Raw genomic sequence first — 22,175 nt, 5'->3', positions numbered from 1 at the left:
TGTCAGCGTCATGAAAAATTCTTGTTGAGCTAGCTTACATTCTTTGTTTGCACTAAGTCTTTGAGACCTGGTGTCTATCTTACCCACGAAGCACATCTCGGGTGAGACTGGCGGCATCCCAGGGGCCCAAAAGCCACATGTGGCCAGTGACCACCAAAATGGGGAGCACAGCTCTAGAGAATCATATCGTAATTCAAATAATTTCCAGCGGAGCAGAAAATAGCATTGAACCCCACCCCCACCGCGCTTTCTCCTTTTCTGTCCCTGGACCACGTGGGCCTCCTGTTCTCTCTCTGGCCACCGGCCCCTCTGGTCTCACCAGTCTCGGTAAGGAGACCCTCATGAGCCCCTGCCCCACGGCACAGGCCCCTTTGCACAGGCCCCCCCAGTCCTCAGCCCCCCCCCACCTCATGCTCTGGGGGACCAGGGGCTGTAACCAGGCAGGAACGTCACCAGGCAACAGGCCTCAGGGGAGAGCTCCGATCTCCCGCACCTGCCCGCCAGCCTCCGGGGTGCCCACGGGGCGGGGTGGGGTGGGGCGGGCACTGCCTGGCTCCTGCCTCGGCCTGTTTACCTGCGCGCAGTCACGGTGCCGACCTGAACCCGGCAGAAGGCCCATGGAGCCTGGGGCCACAGGCCACAGGGGACAAGGGCCAGACACCCTGGCCATGGCTCTGGGCCATTGATCCAGCCCAGGCTGGCTGGGTGGGGGTAGGGAGACCTTGGCCTGGACAAACAGAGGCTCTGGGGCCTGCGAGCCGGCCCGGCACCCACCTGCCACTCCCAAAGGTAAGCGGGGGCCTCCAGAACAGGGGACCGGAATCCAAGAATGACCCGGTGACAGTGTCCATTTGGAGAGCCAGGCCTGGCTCCCTGGGGCTGGAGCCATCTGCCCAGGTCTGCAGGGCCTCATCGGCCAGAGAGTGACTGGGTAAGCAGAAGGCGAGGGGTCCACAGAGCCAGGCTTGAGGCAGGACAGCGTGTCGTGAGGAGCCCAGGTGTGTGGACAGGCACGGGGGCGGTGGAAGGGCCGCGCGGGCTTTGGGTGCTGGGAGGCCTGGGTCCAGATGGGGCTGGTGGACTCTGGAGCAGGGACTGGGCGGAGGAGAGGCGCAGTTTGCCAGGCTGAGCACCCCACCCTCACTCTGCAAGATTGGACGTGCCCCCCTCCATACCCTCAGACCTCCCTGGGCTTCCTGGTGTGGGAGCCAGGCCCAGAGCCTGACGCTGGGCTAAACAGGGGATCCTTAGCTCCCAGGCTCAGAGTTGAATGCAGCTGGCTCTGCATACGCATGCGTGCGTACGTGTGCGTGTGTGTGTGTGAGTGAGTGTGCACACACGGGTGCACATACACACGTGGGAAGTGTGAGCAACGCATCCATGAGTTTGTGGGTCACACAGATGCGTGGGTACCTCAGTGCGTCTCCGTCTGTGCACACCTTTGTATGCGTTTGTAGCGTTTGTGTTTGTGGAAGGGATTTCCACGCACACAGCCCCACGCTTGGGCACACGCAAACCAGCTTGTTGCAGGGATCTACTCTAGGCCCGGGGAGCCTCACTGGAAGCTGCCTCACATGGCCCTAGATCAGATTTCTGGGTCTGTTCCTCCCCGCTCTGCCCTGCCTCAGATGAGTGACCCTGGCAAGCCGTTTTATTTCTCAGCACCTCATTTCCCCCAGCTATTAACTAGAGATAAGGAAGCAAACGTCGCCGGCTACTGGAGGCTGAAGGAGAATGTGGTTGGCGACATTGCCCAGCAAAGGGCCGGCAGGCAGGAGGAGGTCCAGGCCCGCCACCATGAGCTCAGCTTCCAGTGGGCAGACTGAGGACATTCCAGTGGTCAGAGAGCAGGAAGAGCAGGTGCCAGGGAGGGGGCCAGGTGCTCGGGTCAGAGAAGAAGCTTCAGCACCCCACCCCCCATGTCACTTGGGGCACGTCCAGTGTCTCCTTCCAGGGGCTCACCACCAGGGGGGCAGAGAATGCCCCAAGGTGAAGCACGTGGTGATGGGGGCGGCCCAGGACGCTTCGGGGGCAGCCCAGGACGCTTCAGGAGGGGCAGCGGCTGGGCACTATGGGAGAACTGCCAGGAAGAGGTGGGAGCTGGGCTGAGGTGTCCAGGGGTCAGCTGGGAGCTGGCCAAGTCAGAGGAGGGCAGCCCAGGCAGGAGGAAGAGCGCGTGGGAAAGCCAGGTGACGCGTAAGAAGTTTCAGGGTGCAAGAAACAATCCACGCGATGCTCTTCGTGCAGAGCGAGCTAAGAGCCCTTGATCTGTAGCAGGTTTCCCCCACCTTCGTTATTGATAGAAGGGATAGCCGACACGTCCAGTGTCACTGGGCTGCCAAAAGGGGGAAAGAGGGAGTGGGGAGAAGGAAGGCAGGAAAAGTTGGCCAGGTCATGCGCGCCCACAGCACCCTCCAGCTGTGGGGAAGGAGCTGGGATCCCAGCATTCAGCAGCTCGACAACAGTGATGGAGGCCGAGCTCTGCACAGGAGCAGGCCCCCAGTGGGGAGCAGCATACAGCCAGAGAGGAGACAGACAGAGGACACGGAAGCCTGTCATGCAATTGAGGTCGCGAGAAGTGCTACGAAGAAATTGGAGCAAAGACGTGAAGGAGGGAAAGGAGCAGGCCATGGGGCAAACTGAAGGAAAAGCGTTTCTGGCCAAGGGCACAGTAAGCACAAAGGCCCGGAGGTGGCACGTACTTGATCTGTGGAAGGTCTGGCAAGGAGCTGGGAGTGGCTGCGGCGGCGGCGGAGGGTGGGAGAGGACAGAGAGACCAGGGCCATGTCACCTAGGCCCTTGTGGGCTGGGATCTGGGCTTTGGGCTCTGTTCTGGGTGGATGAGAGCCGTGTGAGGCCCATGAGCAGGGCACACGGTGAAAAGTGCACTCGGTGGTCGTGTGGGGAGTCGCTAGGGAGGGTGACCAGACAGCTGGCAATAGCAGCGGTCAAGGTGACAGATACTGACCTGGATGATGGTGGGAGCCATAGAGGTGCCAGGAAGGGGTTGGGTTCTGGGGGCAGTTGGAAGGTAGAGCCACAGACCTTTCTGATGGGCTGGACCCTCGAAACAACGGGGGTGGGGGAGGGAGAGGTCAGCTGGGAGCTGGCCAAGTCAGGGGAGGGGAGTATAATAGTAAAAGACGAGAGCAGGGGGTCATCTTCACAGTTGTCAATTGTCACAATTGTCCATCTCTTGCTGGGCTATCAGCCCCAAGAGGAAGGGAGTGAGGTCTCCTATCCCCCAGTGTGCCCCCCGCATGCCCAGAGCAGAGCCTACACCAAGCAGGTGCCCGACTAAAATGGAATGTTTCAGTAACCAAAACCAGGTCTCCATACTCGGCCAAGCATGCAAGCCCCAGCTCCTAGCCTCCCAAGTCCCGCTTCCTGGAGGCGGCAACATGTAGGAGAGAGCACTGCACCAGGAGTCTGGAGACCTGGGGACCCTAGCCATTTATTCTTTCCTTCATGTAGCAAGGCCTGTCCTGGGTTCTATGGGAAAGCAGGGGTGAATAAGACACAGACCTGTCTTTCCTGTGGAGGAGAGAAAGCCAAAAGCCAAGCATACTGAGGGCGCTCAGTCGGTTGAGCATCTGACTCTTGGTTTTAGTGATCTCAGGGTCATGAGATTGAGCCCCACGTCGGGCTCCACACTTGGCAGGGCGTCTGCTTGAGATTCTCTTTCTCCGCCCCCACCCCGTGTGCGCTCTCTTTCTTAAACAAATAAATAAATAAATCTTTAAAGAGCACACACACACACAGAAGTCAAGCAAACTGTTGATCTGACCAAGGGCTGCCCAGGAGAGGAGGCGGCTTACTACCCAGGGCCTGGGGACCCATCCCCGGGCCGGTGGCCTTGCACGGGGCCTTTGGGGAACCCCTGCAGTCCTCAGGCAGAGGGTGTGGCTGCACAAAGATGAGGTTTTGTAGGCCCGCAGGGTGATGTGCGTGATGGCACTTAGCCACCAGAGGTGGTTGTTAGCCATGAGGGGACTCGGAGCAGGTGGGTGGCTGGCGGTGGGCAGGGAGTGAGGGCTTATTGGAGGAGGAGATGAGAGACAGGGAGCCCAGGGAGGAGTCTGCTCCAGGAGTCCAGGTGGGAGGTGATGGGGAGCCCAAGTGAACTGCTCCCCCACCCCACCTTGGGCTGTATTTAATCCTGGGTTTTTACACAGTGGCTTTTCTAAAAATGGGCTCCTCCGAGATGCTCACAGGCCTCCCGGACGGGTGTGAGGGGCGCTTATGAAGGAGATGAATCCATGGAGTGAAGGCCTGGTCTGGGGGTGAGGAGAAGGGAAGGGAGGCCTACTGAACATCCTACCTTGGACTGCTCCCCTTGGCGCCTCCTCTGGTAGACCTCTGACCTTCTCCGAGCCTCATTTTCCCCACCAGTACCCTGACCAAGTGGGAGGCAGTGCAGTATGGGGGTCAGGGCGCTGCTCTGGAGACACACTGCTTGGCTTTGCCACCTGGCTCTGCTGCTAACCAACTGGGAGACCTTGGCCAAGCTGCTCAGCCTCTCTGTGCCTCAACTTCCTCATCTGTAGAATGGGGATAATAAAGGAACCTACTTCCACAAGGTCCCTGTAGGTGTACATGAGACAGTGTGTAGAAAACAGTTGAAGCACATGTCCACTCTTGTCACCTCTGGGCCCCCAAGTCCCCAAGGCTCTATGAGTCATCCTGAAATAGCTCCTTAGCGATCCAGACTCAAGAGCAAACCAGCAGTGTGGCCAACTCTGGCAGAAGGGGTGGACTTGGGCTAAGAGAGGGCAAGGAGCCGGCCTGTCCCCTGGGTGCTCCCTGATCTAGCCCTGCTCAGCTTATCAGCATAGCCCATTTCTCACCAGGGATGCTGTGGACACTGGGCAGCGGGTGGGGCTGTCCCCACCATTGCAGGATATGTGACCCCATGAAAGCCAGCAGGGCCTGGCCCATGTGTACTGACGTCCTCTGGTTAGGGGGTGGAAGGGGTCTCAGCACAGCTGAGAATTGCAAGCAGTCCCTCCTCCCTTGCACTGGATGGGGACACCGAGGGTCACAGTGGCTCAGTGCCAGAGACTCTTAACTGAGAACAATGCTAGGAGGAGTGACAGGGAGCAGGGAAGCAGGGAGGAGAGCCAGGAGGCCCCTTGAATCCAGGTGGGAGGACCTTGAGCTTCACTGAGGAGCCCCATGTTCAGAAAACCCACTGTGTGAAAACCCAAGACACAGCCCAGAAGGAACCCCACCCACCCCGACACACATACGCATCTGGGGATGTATGTTTTTTTTTTTTTTTTTAAAGGGTTTTGATTTTGTTTTTTTGTTTGTTTGTTTGTTTGTTTTTAAGATTTTATTTATTTGACAGAGCGAGATACACAGCGAGAGAGAGAACACAAGCAGGGGGAGTGGGAGAGGGAGAAGCAGGCCTCCTGCAGAGCAGGAAGCCCGATGCGGGGCTCGATCCCAGGACCCTGGGATCACGACCTGAGCCGAAGGCAGACGCTTAACGACTGAGCCACCCAGGCGCCACCCTGGGGATGTATGTTAAAGCCACCATGGCATGTATGGATGCAGTAAGAGGAAACTTCTCGGTGGTCTAGAATCCTCGCTCTGCCAGTGGGTGGGTGGCTGGAGGGCCTTCTCTGTAGGACGGGAAAACCTGCCTGAGAAGCTGAGTAACATTCAGAAATTTCCTTGCGCGGGGGTGGGGGTGGGGAGTGGGTCTGAAGATACAGCCGCAGACTCAGGGCACTGAGAGGGGCATCACTCAGTTGTTATTAAATCCTGATTGTTCTTTAACAGCTGAGAGGAGCAGGGAGTCAGACCCCTGGGCTTGACCCCGTGCTTTCCTGCTGTGTGACCCCGGGCCAGTGGCTTAGCCTCTTAATCCTCCAGATGCACGAGGAGCTGGTTTACAGACATTGGTACTCCAGGTACTCCAGTGGTGGCTATAATCTCCGGGGGGCTCGGGCCCGGAAGCCTCCACCTGCGTCTGAGCATGGGGGGCTGGTGCAGCTGCAGAGGTGGGGGTTCTGGAGCCAGATAGGGTCCGGCTCTGCTGCTTGACCTCTGGAACCAGCTGCTCCGAGGTTTGCTTTCCTATCTACGAGCTGCCTCGGAGCCCACTCTCACTCACCGCTTGCTGGAGTTAGGCTCTTCCTGCCCAAGACGCAGGGAGGCGGTCTTACTTCTGTGCACCTCTGATCTTTGGCAAAAGCTCCCTTGCAGATGTCGGGCCATTTCCAACCCTGGTCTGTTTCTCCACCAGGATGCCCGTGGCCGAGGCCCCCCAGGCAGCTGGGGGACAGGGCGATGGAGGCGATGGTGAGGAGGCAGAGCCGGAGGGGATATTCAAGGCCCCCGAGGACTCCAAGAGAAAAGTCCAGGACTACCTCCGCCTGACGCCACTGTGGCTGGCCCTCATCGTGCTGGCCTTGGTGGGGGTCCTGCTCTGGTATTTCCTAGGTAAGCGGTGGACCCTTCTGGCCGAGGCACCTGGTGAGGACTTGGGATGGCTGTGGGGGCGTAGCAAGACAGGCCAGAATTCCAGGCTCAGCAACGCCTAGCAGCACACTGCGTGAACTTGGGCAAGGCACTTCTTCTCTGAGTCCTCCTGCTGTCCCGTGAGATGGGAGAGCTATGGCACCTACATTCCAGGTCCTGGGGCTCAGGCGAAGTGCAAGTTCCTTGCTGGCGCCGAGTGCCCCCAGCTCCCACCAGCTGGGGAAGGAATGCTCTCACAGCACCCAGCTCTTGTGAACCAGCAAGCAGGAGGATTGTAAACATTGCCTCCCCTTGCCTGAAGCCCTCCTGGGTTGCCCCTGGGCTCGGAGCCAGTTGGCTCCGTGGGAGGAGGCCCAGCAGTGCTGGTGGTACGTGGCACCAGTTAGCACCTCTGCTCACTTGAGCCCAACCTGAGAACTTTTCTAGGGTGGGGACCACAGCTCTGTCACCTGTGGGTCCCCAGGACCCCAGCATGAGTGGGGAAAAAGGGGAGGGAGAGACAGGACTCAAGTACCCGGCGGGGGTGTCCTTGCGCAGAGCTGGCTTTCATATCCCAGCTCGGGCACACTTGCAATCCAACTCACAGCGAAACGGTGTCCGGAGCGGGCAGGTCGGGGCCCCTCCCTTGTCCTGAAGTCTGGCCTCCCCCTCTGGTATCACAGCCCTCAACTAGTCCCCTGGAGTCTCAAGAGCACCTGGCCCATGTTCTGGGTCCATTTGTCTATCCTTCCATTCTTTCATTGACGCAGGCATGGATTCATTCAGTCATTCAATAAACACTCTTGAGCACCTGCTATGTCCTCCTCTGAAACTGATGGAGAGTATGCCTCCTTCCTTCAGCTCTTGGCAATAGGAAGGAACGGATAAACCGCTGGTGCCCATGAAAACACTCCCCTACGTTGTGGAAGACTCATTCCCTCATGCATTTATTCATGCATTCAGTACCAGGCACCCTCTGTGGGCCAGGCTCTGGAGAGAGCCCCTGCCCTCACCAGAAAGCATGGCATGGGCTAGGACAGAGGAAGCCGCGGGCCTGGGGACCCATAGTGGAGACCATGCACCTTGCCCAGGGGATCAGAGCCTTTCCATAAATATTTGTACTGGCTAAATCTCGTGGTGGCATTTCAGGCCCCCTAAAAGGAATGGGGACCCACTACAGAGCATCATCAGGTTGATCCTAGGCCCAGCTGCAGAGGCTGTCGGGGTAGGGGATGTCTGGAATCAGCGCCTGGGCCGACGCCGTTAGGAAGCCCAGGCCTGCCTTGACTCAGAGGGGACCGCAGATTTGCTTGGAGCCTCAAGAGCGATGTGGGTACAAGGGGTGGAAGCTGTGCGCATTTCACCACCGGCACCAAGCCAGCACCCCAAATAGCACGGGGCCACCATGGCCTCCTTAGGAGGCCAGATAATTAGTCTTCAGGGTAAACCACGGTGTCAGGCTGGAGGGCCAGGAACTCGACTGCCAATTGTCTTTCTTTGCGGAGTCTTATTTCTCCTGATTAAGCTCCAGGAGTGAATCACCCCTCAGGGAGTGGGTGCTCCATGGAGCTGAGGACCCGGGGGGTGAGAGCTGCAAAGCCTCGGCTGGGGGAAGCCAACTCCTGAACCCCCAAAGGGATTTAGGGTAAAGGTGGCACTTTAGGAGCTGTTTGGAGGATTCCTCCTGCCCAGGCTCAGGCTGTGCTCTGGGTACTGGGCACTGGGCAAAGAGATGCATCTGGAAGGGGAGAGAGATAAGGGGCCTAGTCCATGGGCGCAGGAGAAGCCCAAAGTGAGGAGCCAATGACTGGCAGTCTGACTCAGAAAAGGGCCCAGGAGAGGAGAGGTGGGGGTGGTGGCTGGCTTCCCCCCACCACGCGGGTAGGCCCGGGGCCCCGGGGTACATTCTACTTGTGGTGACAGACAAATGGAACCTCTCAGAAGAGAAGCCCCATGGATGCTGGCCACACGCCTTTCCAGATGCACCCATGGGATCTGCCCTCCCGCCCCGTCCCCACGGGTGAACCTTCCCTGTCCCTTGCAAAGGCGGCTGTCTTCCAGCATGGTGGCCAGGCTCCAGCAGTGGCCCATCCCTGTACGAGCACACTCCTTGCTCCCACACCAAATCCCGCTGGTGCCCCCCCACTTCTCTGCTCCCCTTTGCAGCAAACTCCTTGAAAGAGTTGTCTCCAATTCTGCACCCCCAGTCCCTCATGCACCTTTCCCATCTGGCTCCCCTGCACCCCCCTCTCCAAGGACACTTACCAAGGTTGCCAATCGTCAGCTTGCTAGATCTGATGGCCAGTCCCCAGTCATTGCATCCCACCCATCGGCAACACTTGACCTGGCACCGCACTCCCTCCTCCTCGAAACCCACTCCTCCCTTGGCTTCCAGGGGGCCCCGCATTTCTCTTCCCCCAGCTCCTACCTGCTGCCTCTCCTCCCTGTCCTTCGCTGGTGGAGGGGCTCTCCTTCTCCCTGCTTCGCCCACTTTCTTTCAGGGTCTCATCCAGTGCCCCTGGCTTTGAATGTCCTTTATACCCTGATGACTCCCAAATGTGCCTGTCCAGCCTGGGTTCCTCCCTGAGCTCCACTGTGTTACTGGGGCTTGCCCTCTGCCAGGAAGTCTACGAGCACCTCAGACCCCACTGGTCCAGCATGCAGCTCTGCCTCGTTTCCTCTAGACCCGCCCCCCGCCCCCGTCCCAGGCAGTGGCCATTCCATCCTTCCAGGTGCTCCCCCTTACTCCTCTCTTTTACACCCCAGCCCCAGTTTGCTAGCAAACCTGGTCACCTCTAACTGCAAACTATGCCCTGCCTCTGATCGCTCACTTCTCACCACCTCCACGGCACAGCCTGGTCCAGGCGCCAGTACCCCTTACCTGGCCACCGGATGCGTCACTGGATGACTGCAGGAGCCTCCCGCGGGTCTCCTGGCTTCTGCCCTTGCTTCCTTAGAGCCTGTTCTCCACACAATAGCAGAGGGATCATGTTAGAAAGCAGATCAGAGCCCCTAACCTCTCTGCTTAAACCTCCCACGGCTCCCACCTCACCCACAGTAAAACCAAAGCCCCCTGTGGTCGGCTAGACTCTGTGTGGTTGTCCTCTCCCCTCTCTCATTGCTTCCTGCTCTCCTCTCCTTCACTCTTTGCTGTTTCTGAAATCCACCAGATGAGCTCCTGCCTCAGGGCCTTTGCACTTGCTGGTCCCTCTGCCTGGACCGCTCTTTCCACAGAGTAACATCCACGTGACTGACATCATCACCTTCTTCCCTGGCCTGTATGGGGCAGCCCACCCTCCTCCCTGACTCCCACAGCACTTACACCTCCAATGTGTTGTATACCATGCTTGTTGTTTATTGTCTGACTTTCTCGCTAAACTACAAGCTCTTAAGGGCAAGGTTTTTTTCTTTATTGTTTTATTCATTGTAATACTGATGTATTCCTGAGTGCTTTAGACCAGTCCCTAACGTAGTAGGTTCTCAAGTCACATTTGTTGAATGAATGCATATATGAGTGAATAGGGGTATACGCCCAGGGCTATGAATCTAGTCTCTTCACATCAACCAAAATAGGTCTTTACAAAGTGGAAATCGGGTGACGTCACCCCTGATCTTAAACCTTTTGTGGTTTCCTTTGTGCATCAGGTAAAGACCCAAATCCTGCCCCGCTGAGGTCCCAGCCTCTCGTCGCCCCTCCCCTTATCTGACTGCTCCAGCTAAAGAGGTTTCAGCCCAGTCCTCACCATTATCCCTCTGCCACAGGGCCTTTGCATATGCTATTCCCTCTGCCCTGAAGGTACTTCTCTCTCTCCCCTCTTCCCAATGGATGCTCCAATCCTCCCTACTCAGCTGGATGGTCACCCTGGCCCAGGCCCCATTTCTTGGTCATGTTCCCTCAGGTGTACCTTGGGCTCCCCTTGAAGGCACTCCTCCCAGATGGGCCTGTGGGCTGTCATGCCTGTCTTGCCCACCACGGGCAGCTCTGCAGCTGACTTGGGATACTAGTGTACCCCACATGGTAGGTGTGGTCGGGACATCCTGGGGAAAGGAAGGATGCATAGAGGTGCTAACCCACACCCTTGACCTTCTAGGCCGTGTGGGTTTCCTGGCTTTCACGTCATCTATATCCTGGCCTGGTGATTGTGTCAGCTTCTGACTGGGAGCCCTCAGGACACCATCCATCTATGGGCCTCTTTCCTCCCTGTCACTAAAATACACTGGGTGACAGAGGTGATGATGGTGGTGGTGCCTCGGAGGCCCAAGATGCTGGAGGCTGAGCTGTGGGTCTGGGTGGCAGGAGAAGGCGTGGGGGGAGACCGGAGCCTCCCCTGGCGGACCCCTCTGTTGACCTTGTCGGTTGCGTCCCGTGCAGGGTACAAGGCGGAGGTGACGGTCAGCCAGGTGTACTCCGGCAGTCTCCGTGTGCTCAATCGCCACTTCTCCCAGGACCTCGCCCGCCGGGAGTCCAGTGCCTTCCGCAGCGAAACTGTCAAAGCCCAAAAGATGGTAGGGAAGGACTGCAGCGGTGGGAGGGGTGAGGAGGGGTGGGGAGGGCCCTGATCAGGCCAGTCCCTTCACAGCAGCCCCTGGCAGTAGAGTCCCATTCCAGGCACGATGGAAGGGGACATGGCATAGGGTGCTGGGAAAGGTAGGGGGCTCTGGGGTCAAAAGCACTGGGATTAAATCGTGATTGTGCCACTTGCAAGCAGCCTAAGTAGGGGGAAGACGGGGCAGTGCAAGGACGCTGTCAGGACCCATCCCCATGCCCTCCTGCCCAGGGCAATGATTTCCGGGGTGGTGGTGGGGTGGATGGTCTCTGGCGGCCAGCACCTTCCACCCTCTGGCTGTGGGACTGCACCCTGCCCAGTAGGACAGGACGGAAGTGCCGATGAGTAGTTATTCCTAGGAACAACCCTTGGGTGGATAAATACCCCAGCTCCCTTGGCCTTGGTGAGGGGACAGTTCTGAGGCTGCCCCCACCGTCTCCCGGAGCTCCGTGTCAGACTCTGCCTCAGCTGCCCACAGCTCTGTTCCGCTCCTTCACAGCCACGATGGCTCTCCCGCTTCCTGTCTGTCTTCCTCACCCCCCACTGGGGTTCTCCAGAATCACCTCCAAGTAAACCCCTCTCCCCACATCCTTTTCTCAGGACTAGCTTCCAGGGGACCCACCCCAGGCCCTCTTCCCTCCTCTGTAAAGCGGATAAGGACAGTGCCTGTCCAGAGGGTCGTAGGGTGGATGAGATGCTGCGCACATTATTTCTATGCTGTTCAGAGTACTTTGCAAGCCAACAGCCCTGCTGCCCTGTCCGGTCATCAGCACTGGACTTGAACATGTGCACACACCGACCAGCTGAGCTCCCGTGGCTGGTGGCTGGGGGGTGAGGAGCGGACTCCGGAGCCAAGTGGGGCTTTCGAGAGTTGAGGGGTGACTTTTGACGAGAGAGAGAGAAGCCGTGGGGGGTCTGGTGTAGGCCAGAGCTGGTGGAGGGGCAGTGCTGGGGGGCAGTGCCCAGGTATAGGGGGAGGGGAAAAGAATGGGGGTGAGGTTCGTTTCCCTGCGTGGCCACTGCCCGCTGGGTGACCAGGGGCAAGCCGCTCTACCCCGCAGGTTCCTGTCAAGCAGGGCTGCCTGGAAGGGCAAAGGGCACTCTGAGGCAGGAAGGGGGTTTCTGCAGAGGGTCACCAGGGGGCTCTTGTTTCCCCTCCTTTTAGCTCAAGGAGCTCATCGCCAGCACCCGCCTGGGTACTTACTACAACTCCAGCTCAGTCTACTCCTTTGGGTGAGTCGCCCTGGCCCCCCAGCCTGCCCTCGCTAGAACCTTAGACTCAAAGAACAGGAGGGGATGCTGTAGGCTTCTGATGCAATGCCCTTGTTTTTAAAAATGGGGAAACTGAGGCACAGAAAGGAAACTCGGCTGCCTGTGTGCGACCTCCCTTTGCTGAGCTTGGTTTCCTCATCTGTAGAATGGGCACAATGACGTGGTAGGGATCCACGCTAGACAACGGCTGTGGCGTGCTTGGGACTGGCGCATATTCCGCGAGGCCGTGGTTGGAGCAGGAGTGGGGGGCGGCCCAGCTGTGCCATGCGTACCTGCCTCTGGTTGGTGGCACGCACCCTACGCTCTTGTGCTTCAGTCCCTCCCTGTGACACGGGGAGGTAGAGAGCACCTTGGGGGTGTTAGGAGTTTACCATGAAGGTGGACAACGGTGCGGGGGGGTAGGAAGCGTGCAGTGGGTGTGAGCCAGGCTCGCTGGTCTCCCGCACAGGAGAAGGGGGCTGGGCAGGGCCAGATTTCTGGTCCCTTCCTACCCCTCTCACTTCTGCCTGCCTTAGGGAGGGCCCTCTCACCTGCTTCTTCTGGTTCATCCTGCAAATCCCCGAGCACCGCCGGCCGATGCTGAGCCCCGAGATGGTGCAGGAGCTGCTAGTGGAGGAGCTGCTGTCCGCGGCCAACAGCTCGGCCCCCACCCCCTACAGGGCCGAGTATGAGGTGGACCCCGAGGGCCTGGTGATCCTGGGTCAGTACCGGGGATGGGGCTGCGGGACGGTGTGGCCAGGGTGACGCAGGCTGCCTGCCGGGGCTGGATGCTCTCAGGGTGGGCCTCCCAGCGACCCCCGAGCCAGGACCGAGGTCGGGCCGCAGGGGAGGGGGGGGGGTCAGCGCCCAGGGTCAATCTCAGACAGGCTGGCTCTGATGGTCTCTTCTATTTTTAGTTGCATTTTTCATTTCGTTTTCTTTATTTACTTTTGGTCTTTGTTTATTTGTTTGTTCCTTTCCTTTTAACAGAAGCCAGCGTGAAAGACATAGTTGCCCTGAATTCCACGCTGGGTATGCTCTTTTGTTTCTCCGCTCCACTTCCTTTTGAGTTGCTGTTTGGCTTGGCTTGGTCAAGTGTCAGGGGACCACGTGGCTTCTGGTGGGAGCAGGGAGCAGTGGCCTAGGGTGACTCAGGGGGTGCCATGGGGGACTTGGTGATGAGTCCCGAACAAGGCTCGGGCCTGTGGGGGAGGGGAGGTATGGCGCATGCACGCGCGCGTGTGTGTGGGGGGGCGGGGTGTGAGAGTCAGTAGCAGGTTTAAGTGCACATAAATGTGACTACTTTTTTTTATCACTGAACTCAATTTGCTCATAAGCTAGTTTCCACCCATGGACTTGGTCACATTCAAGGATACTCCCTTCACATTTTCCTTCGCCTTCTTAGCCAAGCTCATCTGCCCTGTCGTACCCCACTCCCATATTACCAGAGTCACCCTGCTTTCCCCCCAGAGGTTCCACGGTCTTCCTCCTGAGCCCTGGGAAGCAGAGTACCAGCAGGGCCACCATGCTGCACAACGCCAGGGAGCGCTATCCACATCACAGTCTGTGTGACTAGAGAATCCTCAAGTTGTGCAGTGCACCCCCTGTGCTACTGTACCCTGTGGTCCCGAGCACAAGCTCTTACATTCTCAGATTCTTCTTATGCTACCTAGAGTTTCTACCCAGAGCTGAGGCCAGGCGGAGGGCATCAGCCCTCTCTCGGGGAGGGAGGCCGAATTGAAATCCTCGTCATACCCTCTCTTATCTTCTGGCTGGTCAGATGCTTAATTCCTTGGTGGATGGAGGTGATGAGGTCAAAGTACAATTTTCAAACTGCTAAAATCATGATTCTCTAGCAAAACTGTAGTGAGCCACACATCAAAGATTTATTTAACTTATTAATGAGGGAACGAGTAGAATGGTAAAACTGGTTCAAAAGAGAATGTGAGAAACTGATCCACCTACCTACCCACCTACCTACTGTCTATCATCTTACACTCACATCGCCCTGACCCTTGGTCTGGAACAGGCCTTCCGGCTGCCCTTGCCCCTGCTGGCTGTCCATGTGTCCCCAAGTTTCTGGCATTTGCCTTGTAATTACCTTTATTTGGTTCAGTACACCTCTGGGTCCCTGCCCTCCAGGAGCGTGGTATCTAATGGGGCGAGGATGACAACTCAAATCCTTTTTACAGGCTTCGTGAGCATTTCCCCCATGCCAGGCCCCATGCCTGCTCTGGGGACACAAGATGACCATGTCCTCACCCCTGCCCTCAGAGGAGCTCTGAGCCCATGAAAGAGACAGACAAATAAACAGAATCTCGTAACACCAAGTGCCAGTGCTAGAATAGAGGTCCCAGAGGCAGCAGAGAGGGGGAATTGTTCTGCCCTGGGGATGGGGATGGGCACCAGGGGCCACCATCCAAAGCAAAGGACGGGCCCTGCCTCTAAGGGGAGGGAAAATTTGCTCCTGCCTTGGTGAGGGGGCAGGCAGCAGACTCAGGCATGGGACATAGGTAGGAATCTGGCAGGTGGAGAAGAGGAAAGGGCACTCGGGGCAAAGGGAACAGTGTGAGCAAAGGCCAGGCGAGGAGAACACACCGGGCATATGCATGTACTTTCTCCCAATGACCAGAGGTAACGGGGTCACCCCAAGATGTTTCGGATTATCAACAGAGACTAGCACATACCTCTCTACTTAATTAGCCTCAAAAAAAAAAAAAAAAGTAATTTTTAAAATGGCAAAAGCGAAGCATCAGCTTGGAGCAAGATTTAAAGACGACAAACAACCCGAAATAGCCAGACAGCTTTCCCCTGTCTCTTCCTTTTGCAGGAGTCACAGTTCTCCCCCTGGGGAAATCACTCCCCACTGGAGTCAGAATGGCCGGGGGTCACGAGGAAGGTGGGGGAGGTAGCAGCATCTGGGCAAAGCCTGTTCACCTCCATTCCCTCATTGGTCCTTAGGGCACCGGGAGAAGGAGGTGGGATTAAGGACTATTGTAGGGTTCATTTGCCAGAACCGAGTGGCTAAGCAACTGGCCCAGAGTCACACAGCTGATGGGAGGTGGCGCTGGGAACAGAGGGCAAGGTGTAGGAGCTCCCTGCACACCGGGCTGCCCACCCCCCCCATTCTGGGCCTCGTTCCCACACCCCCACGCCTTCACGGGCTTCGGGGAGGTTTCAAGGAGATACTTGCGCTCCAGGGGAGAAATTGCTCGCTGCTGGTTCCTGGAGCGGGACTCACTAGATCAGACACACAGTAGGTGCCCGACAAGGATGTTGGATGAGTGAGTGCGTGCAGGAGCGGTGTAGGTGGTGGGGCTCGAGTTCTGGCACCGGGCCATAAGTGCATGGATTCGACCCCAAGATGGGAGACACTGCGGTGGGGTGGGGGGGTGCTGCTGGAGATCGAGGTGAGAAGTGAGGGCGGCCAATGAGACTGGCTCTGTCTGCGCCTCCGGGGGGGCAGCCGAAAGGTGACAGGTCTCAGGACTTGCTCCCCAGCCCCGCCTTCCGCCTCTCCCCACACCAACCCATAGAACAGTCCCTAGGCGCACTGAGCACCTCCTTAGTGTGAGGTCCGGGTGCTATGCTGGGCATGCAAGCATGCATCATCCCCGAGCATGTGACGACCCCGCGAGGCTGCTGTCACGGCCCCCATCCTCCAGGGCAGCCAACCAAGGCCCAGGGAAGGTTAGGTGAGCCCAGGTCTGTCTGGCCCAGGTCTGTAAACGGGAACAATGATGGCAACTAGTTCATGGAGCCCTCCCGGGAGGCGTGCATCAGATGCTTAATGAGCGCAACCTGTTTCATTCTCCGCGTTTCCTCGTCCTTAGCTTGAGCCCACTTCCTCTACCCAGGGCTGCCTCTCTGCCCCTCTCTGTGCTCCCTTCTCTCTACCTGAAATGAACCGCTCACCCTTCTCCCCTTAATGCACAGCAACCTTGCTGGTCTCCCAGCCTCCTCAGAGTTGCTCCCAGCAGCCAGAGGAGTCTGTGATCCAAGCCCGGCCACGTCCCAGCCCTACCTAACCCTCCATGGCTCCCCGTGGCCGAGGGAGAAAGCACCTCCTCTCCTGGGTGTGATCTGGGCCCTGCCTCCCTTCTCCAGCTTGCTCTCTGGCCTCAAACCCCGCCCTGGCCCCTGGCCCTTTGCTCACACTGTGACCCTGCCCCCCACCCCCCAGGTCTTCCCTGCCCTACAGCCGGGCTCAGAGTCCTCACTTCCTGAGCTATTACCGCTGGGCTCTGTATCTGCCCTCGCAGTCCTTGGTGCTCCCAGGCAGTGACTGGACCTTTCTCTGACACTCGCCTGGCATGGAGAACTCAGCGAGTGCTAAGTGAATGAATGAATGGACCATTGAGTGAATGTGTGGATGAGGAGACTGGAGATGGAAACCAGCAGGGAAACAGAGGGATGGGACACAGCCCATCCGGGCCGATCCCCAACCAGCGGCTCTCCCTGCACCACCCCCGCCCAGGTGAGGACCAGCTGGCCCCCCGGTCTCTCCTCCTGGCTAACAGGGGTCAGGGGGCCTGTCCCTCTCCCTCCTCCAGGCTGCTACCGCTACAGCTACGTGGGCCAGGGCCAGGTCCTCCGGCTGAAGGGGCCCGACTACCTGGCCTCCAGCTGCCTATGGCACCTGCAGGGCCCCAAGGATCTCATGCTCAAACTCCGGCTCGAGTGGACACTGGCCGAGTGCCGGGACCGGCTGGCAATGTACGACGTGGCTGGGCCCCTGGAGAGGAGGCTCATCACCTCGTGAGTCCTGGGAAGGTGGGTGGGAAGGGGATGGCGATGCGGAGTCAAAAATCACACCTTGCATTCAGAGCTGAGAGGCTGTGTGGCCCTGGTCCTCGGTATCTGCTATCTGAGAGACAGTGAGGCTAGCGCACAGAGCAGGAGGAATGGAGGCTGGAAACGGCTGTGTACCGTGGCCAGTCCCTCTTCCCTCCCCGAGCCTCAGTTTCCCCATCTGTAACAAAGCAGATGTACTAGACGACCCCTCAGGTCAGCTCTGGGAGGCCACGTGGCTTGTCAGGATGCTTCAGAGTCAGGCAGCCCCCTGCTCTGTTGCTTCATAGCTGTGTGTCTTAAGGCAAGTGGCTTTGCCTCTCTGAGCCTCGGTTTCCTCACTCGTGAAATGGGTGCACAATCACACCCACCTTGCAGGGTTCTTGTGAGGATTTAAATCAAACCATCTGTGGGACGCCTGGATGGCTCAGTCAGGTAAGCATCTGACGCTTGATCTCGGCTCAGATCTTGCTCTCAGGGTCATGAGTTCAAGCCCCGCGTTGGGCTCCACACTGGGTGTGGAGCCTGCTTAAATAAATAATCAAACAATCAATCAAACTATCTGTGCCAAGATTCTCGCACACAGCAATGCCATCCATTATTACCACACATTAAATGTATCCGTTAAATATCCAGTAACTGCTGCTGGTGGGTGGGTTGGGGGGCACGAGGCTGCTGCCTTCTCTGTCTGGCTTGGGCTGGGCCAGCTTCCAGGCAGGAGCGGGGGTGGGACCTGCGTGTTCAGATCAAGGGCAGTCTGTGAGGGTGAGCGAGGCAGGTGTGTGGGGGGGTGGGGACAAGTTCTCCCCAACCCCCACCGCCCCCTGCCGGGCCTCTCTGAATTCCTGGCTTTGAGGCTGCACGCTCCTCACTTGCAACACCCCCAACACGATGACCTCAATCTGGGGTGTGCGTGGGCTGGGTTCCTGGAGGGCTCTGGGAAGTGCAGAGAAGCCAGACACCATCTGATTTCCAGGCCTGATGAGGGTGGGGACGCTTACGGGCTTCCCCTGGGGCTTCTTCAAGTACCGTCCCCCAACCCCATCCTGTTGTTAGGGAGGGGACCCGGCTCAGCCTTGTCCCTACTCACGGTGGCACCCAGGCAGCTCAGAGCCTTGGAGGTCTACAGTGATGGGTCAGACAAGATCAGGGGATCCCCATCCTTGTGTCCCAGAGCCACGAGAGGTCTTCAGGGGTGATAAGGAGATAGAGCAGAAGGGACCTCGACAAGTTTAACCCCGTGGCTTGTTTCCTGGGCTCCACGCCCTGGGAGACTGGGAGACATTTTAGTTACAAGACGAGCTCTGCTGCGAAGGAAAGAAAAGAAACCCCAACATTAAAGCCTGCAGTGCCCATTGCAGGTGACCTCAGGTCCCTCAACCCTGAAACCTCATCTCCCTGCAGGGTAGAGACTGGGCACTCTGGGGGCACAGGGATCCGGAGGGACGGGAGTCGGCTGGGATAGTCTGGGCAACCTCCTGGCCTCTCTCACCTGAGGAGCTCGCCTGACGCTCACAGGGCCTCCAGTCAGTCTCCTGGGCCAGAGAGGGTCGGAAACCTGCGCGTGGACACACAGCAGTCCACCCGACCCCCTTCCCAGGCCCCTCCTGCCCTGGCTACCTTCCTCTGTCCCTCCAGGGTCTACGGCTGCAGTCGCCAGGAGCCGGTGCTGGAGGTCCTGGCGTCCGGGGCCGTCATGGCGGTGGTCTGGAAGAAGGGCCTGCACAGCTACTACGACCCCTTCGTGCTCTCCGTGCAGCCCGTGGCCTTCCAGGGTGAGGGGTCAGGGGTCCCTCGGGATGCGAGGAGTGCTGTGGCAGAAACCCAGGGCCCAGTCTGGCATGCCCTTCACCTTCTCTGCTGTCGTTGGGGTGGGATGGGGACAGAGGGAAGGTTCTGGAAGCTCCTCTGCTCTCCACCCTCCCATGCCCTTGGCCTCTCTCTCCTGTCCTCTGTTCTCACTCTCCTACCCTCCCTGTCCCTGTCCCTCCTCTCCCTCATTCTCTCTCCCGCCCTCTTTCTGTTTATTGGCTGTTCTGTCCCCATCCTGGACCTGTGTCTCCTATCTCGGCTCCTCCCCCGGCCCTCTTCCCTCTGCACCCGCTTGAGGCTGGAGGGTGGGTCTGTGGTCAGGAGGCCCGAGAACCTCAGATTCACCCCCAGACCATCCTCTCATTCTGAAGGTGAGCCCCACAGACCTCCCTGGAGATGGCACTCAGCTCAGGGAGGGCCACTCAGCATTTCCGGGAAGGGCTCTCCAGGCTGCCCGCTGGCCTCCTGTTCCGGATCTCCCTCCCTCCTTCCCTGACCCCCTTTCTCGGGAAGAACCCCACCCTTCATGCCCTGGCAGTCCTTGGGCATGGATCAGCCAAGCAAACCTTGCAGGTTCCAGAGCTGGCGGAAGAAAGGGTTGCAGATGGGAGACCACAAGCCACCGCCCCCACCCCCGGCAATCTGCCTCTTCCCCTCCCTCTCCTGGTGTTGACCCCAGAGCTCTCCTGGCAGTGGTCCAGGTCCCCAGCTGCCCGTGCGGGGTTCTGGCAGCCCTCTGGGGGTGCCTGCTGCTGAGGAGGTGCCGGAGCTGGCTCTGGCTGACGCCACGGGAGTCACTGACACAGCTCGGGGGACAGGGGAACGAGGACCCTGACTCCAGGGAGAGGTAGCAGGGCAGCTGGGAACCCTCCTGATTCCTCACCCTCTCCCTGTGTGACCTCAGCCAGGTCCCCCCTCTTCTCTGAGCCTCATCTTGGAAAAGGGGCATGCCTCTCCCTCCCCCCAGCCCCATAACCTTGAGGCTCGCACAGTTGTGAACACACGAAGTAAAACGGTCAAGTGCAGCGCAATCCGTGTCAATAGCTACCATTTATTGAGCACTTACTACATGTCAGGCTGTTCGAACATTTTATGTCTATTTAATCTGCTTAACTGCCCTGTGAGGTATGTGCTCTTATTGTCCCCATGTTACAGACAGATGGGGAAACTGAGGCCCAAGGTCACACCGCACCACTAACCTCTACTGTTTAATGGCAGGAGGGTGGTGGGGTTACAGTGTCCCTCACCTGCTGGGAGGTGCAGTGAGCTGGGGCCGGGGGACCCTGTGTAACTGCTGTTCTCGGGGCCCAGCTTGCGAGGTGAACCTGACCCTGGAGGGCCGCCTGGAGCCGCAGGGCGTCCTCAGCACACCTTACTTCCCCAGCTACTACTCGCCCAGCACCCACTGCTCCTGGCACCTCACGGTGAGCCCCGTACCCTGCCGCCCATCCGCCCTCTGCCCAGAGCACCCTGTGGACCTCGGGAAGCCCCGGCTGGGAGGGGACCAGTGGCCTGCCTCTGCTGATGCATCATCCGCAGGCTGAGCCCTGGATGCAAATCCCTCCGGGTGGGGGGGTGACAGGTGTGGCCAAGGTCTGCCCCTGTGGGCCACAGTAATGCCTATTTGTTGAGTGACTGACCAACTTCAGCCCCCACTGGGGCTCTGTGTCGGCGGGCCTCCTCCCTTTGTTGTCCTGGGAAGTGGGGCCACCAGCCCAGTGACAGCCCACAGGCCACTTGGTGACCGGCTCCTCTGTCCCAGGTGCCCTCTCTGGACTACGGCTTGGCCCTCTGGTTTGACGCCTATGCTCTGCGGACGCAGAAGTATGACCTGCCATGCACCCAGGGACAGTGGACGATCCAGAACCGGAGGTACCCTCCCGGGACCCCCTTCCTCTCCCCAAAGTTACCCACCTTGGGAGCCCCAGTCCCAGACCTCAGAGGGGCAGCCCTGGAAGAGAGCACAGGCCACGGCCCCACCCCTTGACCCATTCCCTGTCCTGGTCCCCGCCCCAGCCTCCCCTCCTGCCACCCACAGGTCTCCGCCACCTTGGATGGTGATTCTAGTTAGAGTGAAAGGTTGCACTTCCTTGGGCACTGTCACCCCACTGTCTGGTCCCCCGAATCCTTAAATGAGATGGTGCAGGAACCCCAGGACTCAGCAGGGCTACAGCGCGTGCCCCTAAGCCCATCCCTGCGCCATCGGAGGCCCCTCTTCCCTTCTCTCACTCCCTGCTGATGGCCAAAGTCAAGTGGCTTCCTGCCTAGGAAGCTGCGCAGCCAAGGCAAGGCTGCTTTTGCTAATCCGGCCATTTCCACAAGGATGGTCTCTCCCTATCACCCACACCGCCCGTGGGATTCTTGCCCTGCTATCTGTGCTGCTTCTGGCCCCCTGGTGACAAAGTTTCTAAGAAAGAAGTGAGTCCCTCCGGGAGATGGGCCAGGACATACGGGGGCCAGGCCACATGGGGGGCTGTCCGTGGGTCAGTGGTGACTGCGGTTTGATCGGTAGGAGGACGACTGGTAAATGCCCCCTGGGGCAGGCAACCGGGGGTCACTGGTGGCCCTGACAGCTGCGAGGAGTGAGGTGGGCGGGTGGTGGGGGATGGAGACAGTGCAGGCGTGCGCTCTTCTGTCTGGGAAGAGGAGGGTGACCTGGTACATTCAGGGGAGGGGATACTTATGATGGGAGGGGCTCCACGTCTAAAGCTGGGTGGGAGCGTCCCCTAGAGGGAAAGAGGAAGGGTCAGGCGCCCTTGGTGATGGGATGAAAGTTAGAGAGGGGAGGGCCAGTAGGAGGCATGGAGGGGGAGCCGAAGGAGGCCCTCCCATGGCCCCATTCTTGCGGGGCAGAGGTTTGGGGAGAGAAGAGGGATCTCGAAGTAGCCTTGCAAAGCTAGGGTGGGGTCTGGGGATGCTGAAGAGAAGCTTCTGTATCTAATAGCAGGTTGGGCCTCTACCCTCCCTTCTAATCCCAGGATTCGGCGTGGGGGGAGGCTCCACGAGGCTGGGATTCTAGTATGCAAAGTTCTTGATTTTTTCGCTTCACAGACTTTGAGTCTCCAAGATTCCAATACACTAAAATTGGGAGGTTCCCGGACTCTTGTTGGTTGATCCTATTCAGACAAAAGGGGACAGGGATTGACAATGCTCATTGGCGAGCCAGCGTGCTTTCCAGGACTTTGGCAATTTATTAGGGACTGTGATTGAAAGGAAAAGGAAGAAACGCCTGAGGTGTGACTTCAGGCCCATGCTATTCGGGGGTGACGGGAGATGGTGTGACTTCAGGCCCGTGCTGTTTGGGGG

The 22,175-nt window shown here is 58.6% G+C and overlaps 1 protein-coding gene across 1 annotated transcript in view; it reads left to right on the top strand.

Annotated features, from left to right (window-relative positions):
- The first annotated feature begins 690 nt into the window (after positions 1–690).
- TMPRSS6 (transmembrane serine protease 6) overlaps positions 691–22,175 on the top strand; it is a 36,306-nt gene continuing 14,821 nt past the window's right edge. Inside the window, exons 1-10 of the mRNA XM_032416550.1 lie at positions 691–789; positions 6,254–6,450; positions 10,841–10,974; positions 12,181–12,248; positions 12,803–12,987; positions 13,257–13,298; positions 16,820–17,024; positions 18,696–18,832; positions 20,181–20,293; positions 20,632–20,741. Coding sequence (XP_032272441.1) covers positions 6,255–6,450; positions 10,841–10,974; positions 12,181–12,248; positions 12,803–12,987; positions 13,257–13,298; positions 16,820–17,024; positions 18,696–18,832; positions 20,181–20,293; positions 20,632–20,741 — 1,190 coding nt within the window. The 5' untranslated portion in view covers positions 691–789; position 6,254. The remainder of the gene's footprint in view (positions 790–6,253; positions 6,451–10,840; positions 10,975–12,180; positions 12,249–12,802; positions 12,988–13,256; positions 13,299–16,819; positions 17,025–18,695; positions 18,833–20,180; positions 20,294–20,631; positions 20,742–22,175) is intronic.

Source organism: Phoca vitulina, unplaced genomic scaffold (genome assembly GCF_004348235.1).
Source record: "Phoca vitulina isolate PV1807 unplaced genomic scaffold, GSC_HSeal_1.0 scaffold19, whole genome shotgun sequence".
NCBI classification, from domain to species: Eukaryota; Metazoa; Chordata; class Mammalia; order Carnivora; family Phocidae; genus Phoca; species Phoca vitulina.
This window is presented reverse-complemented; position numbering and strand designations above follow the sequence as displayed.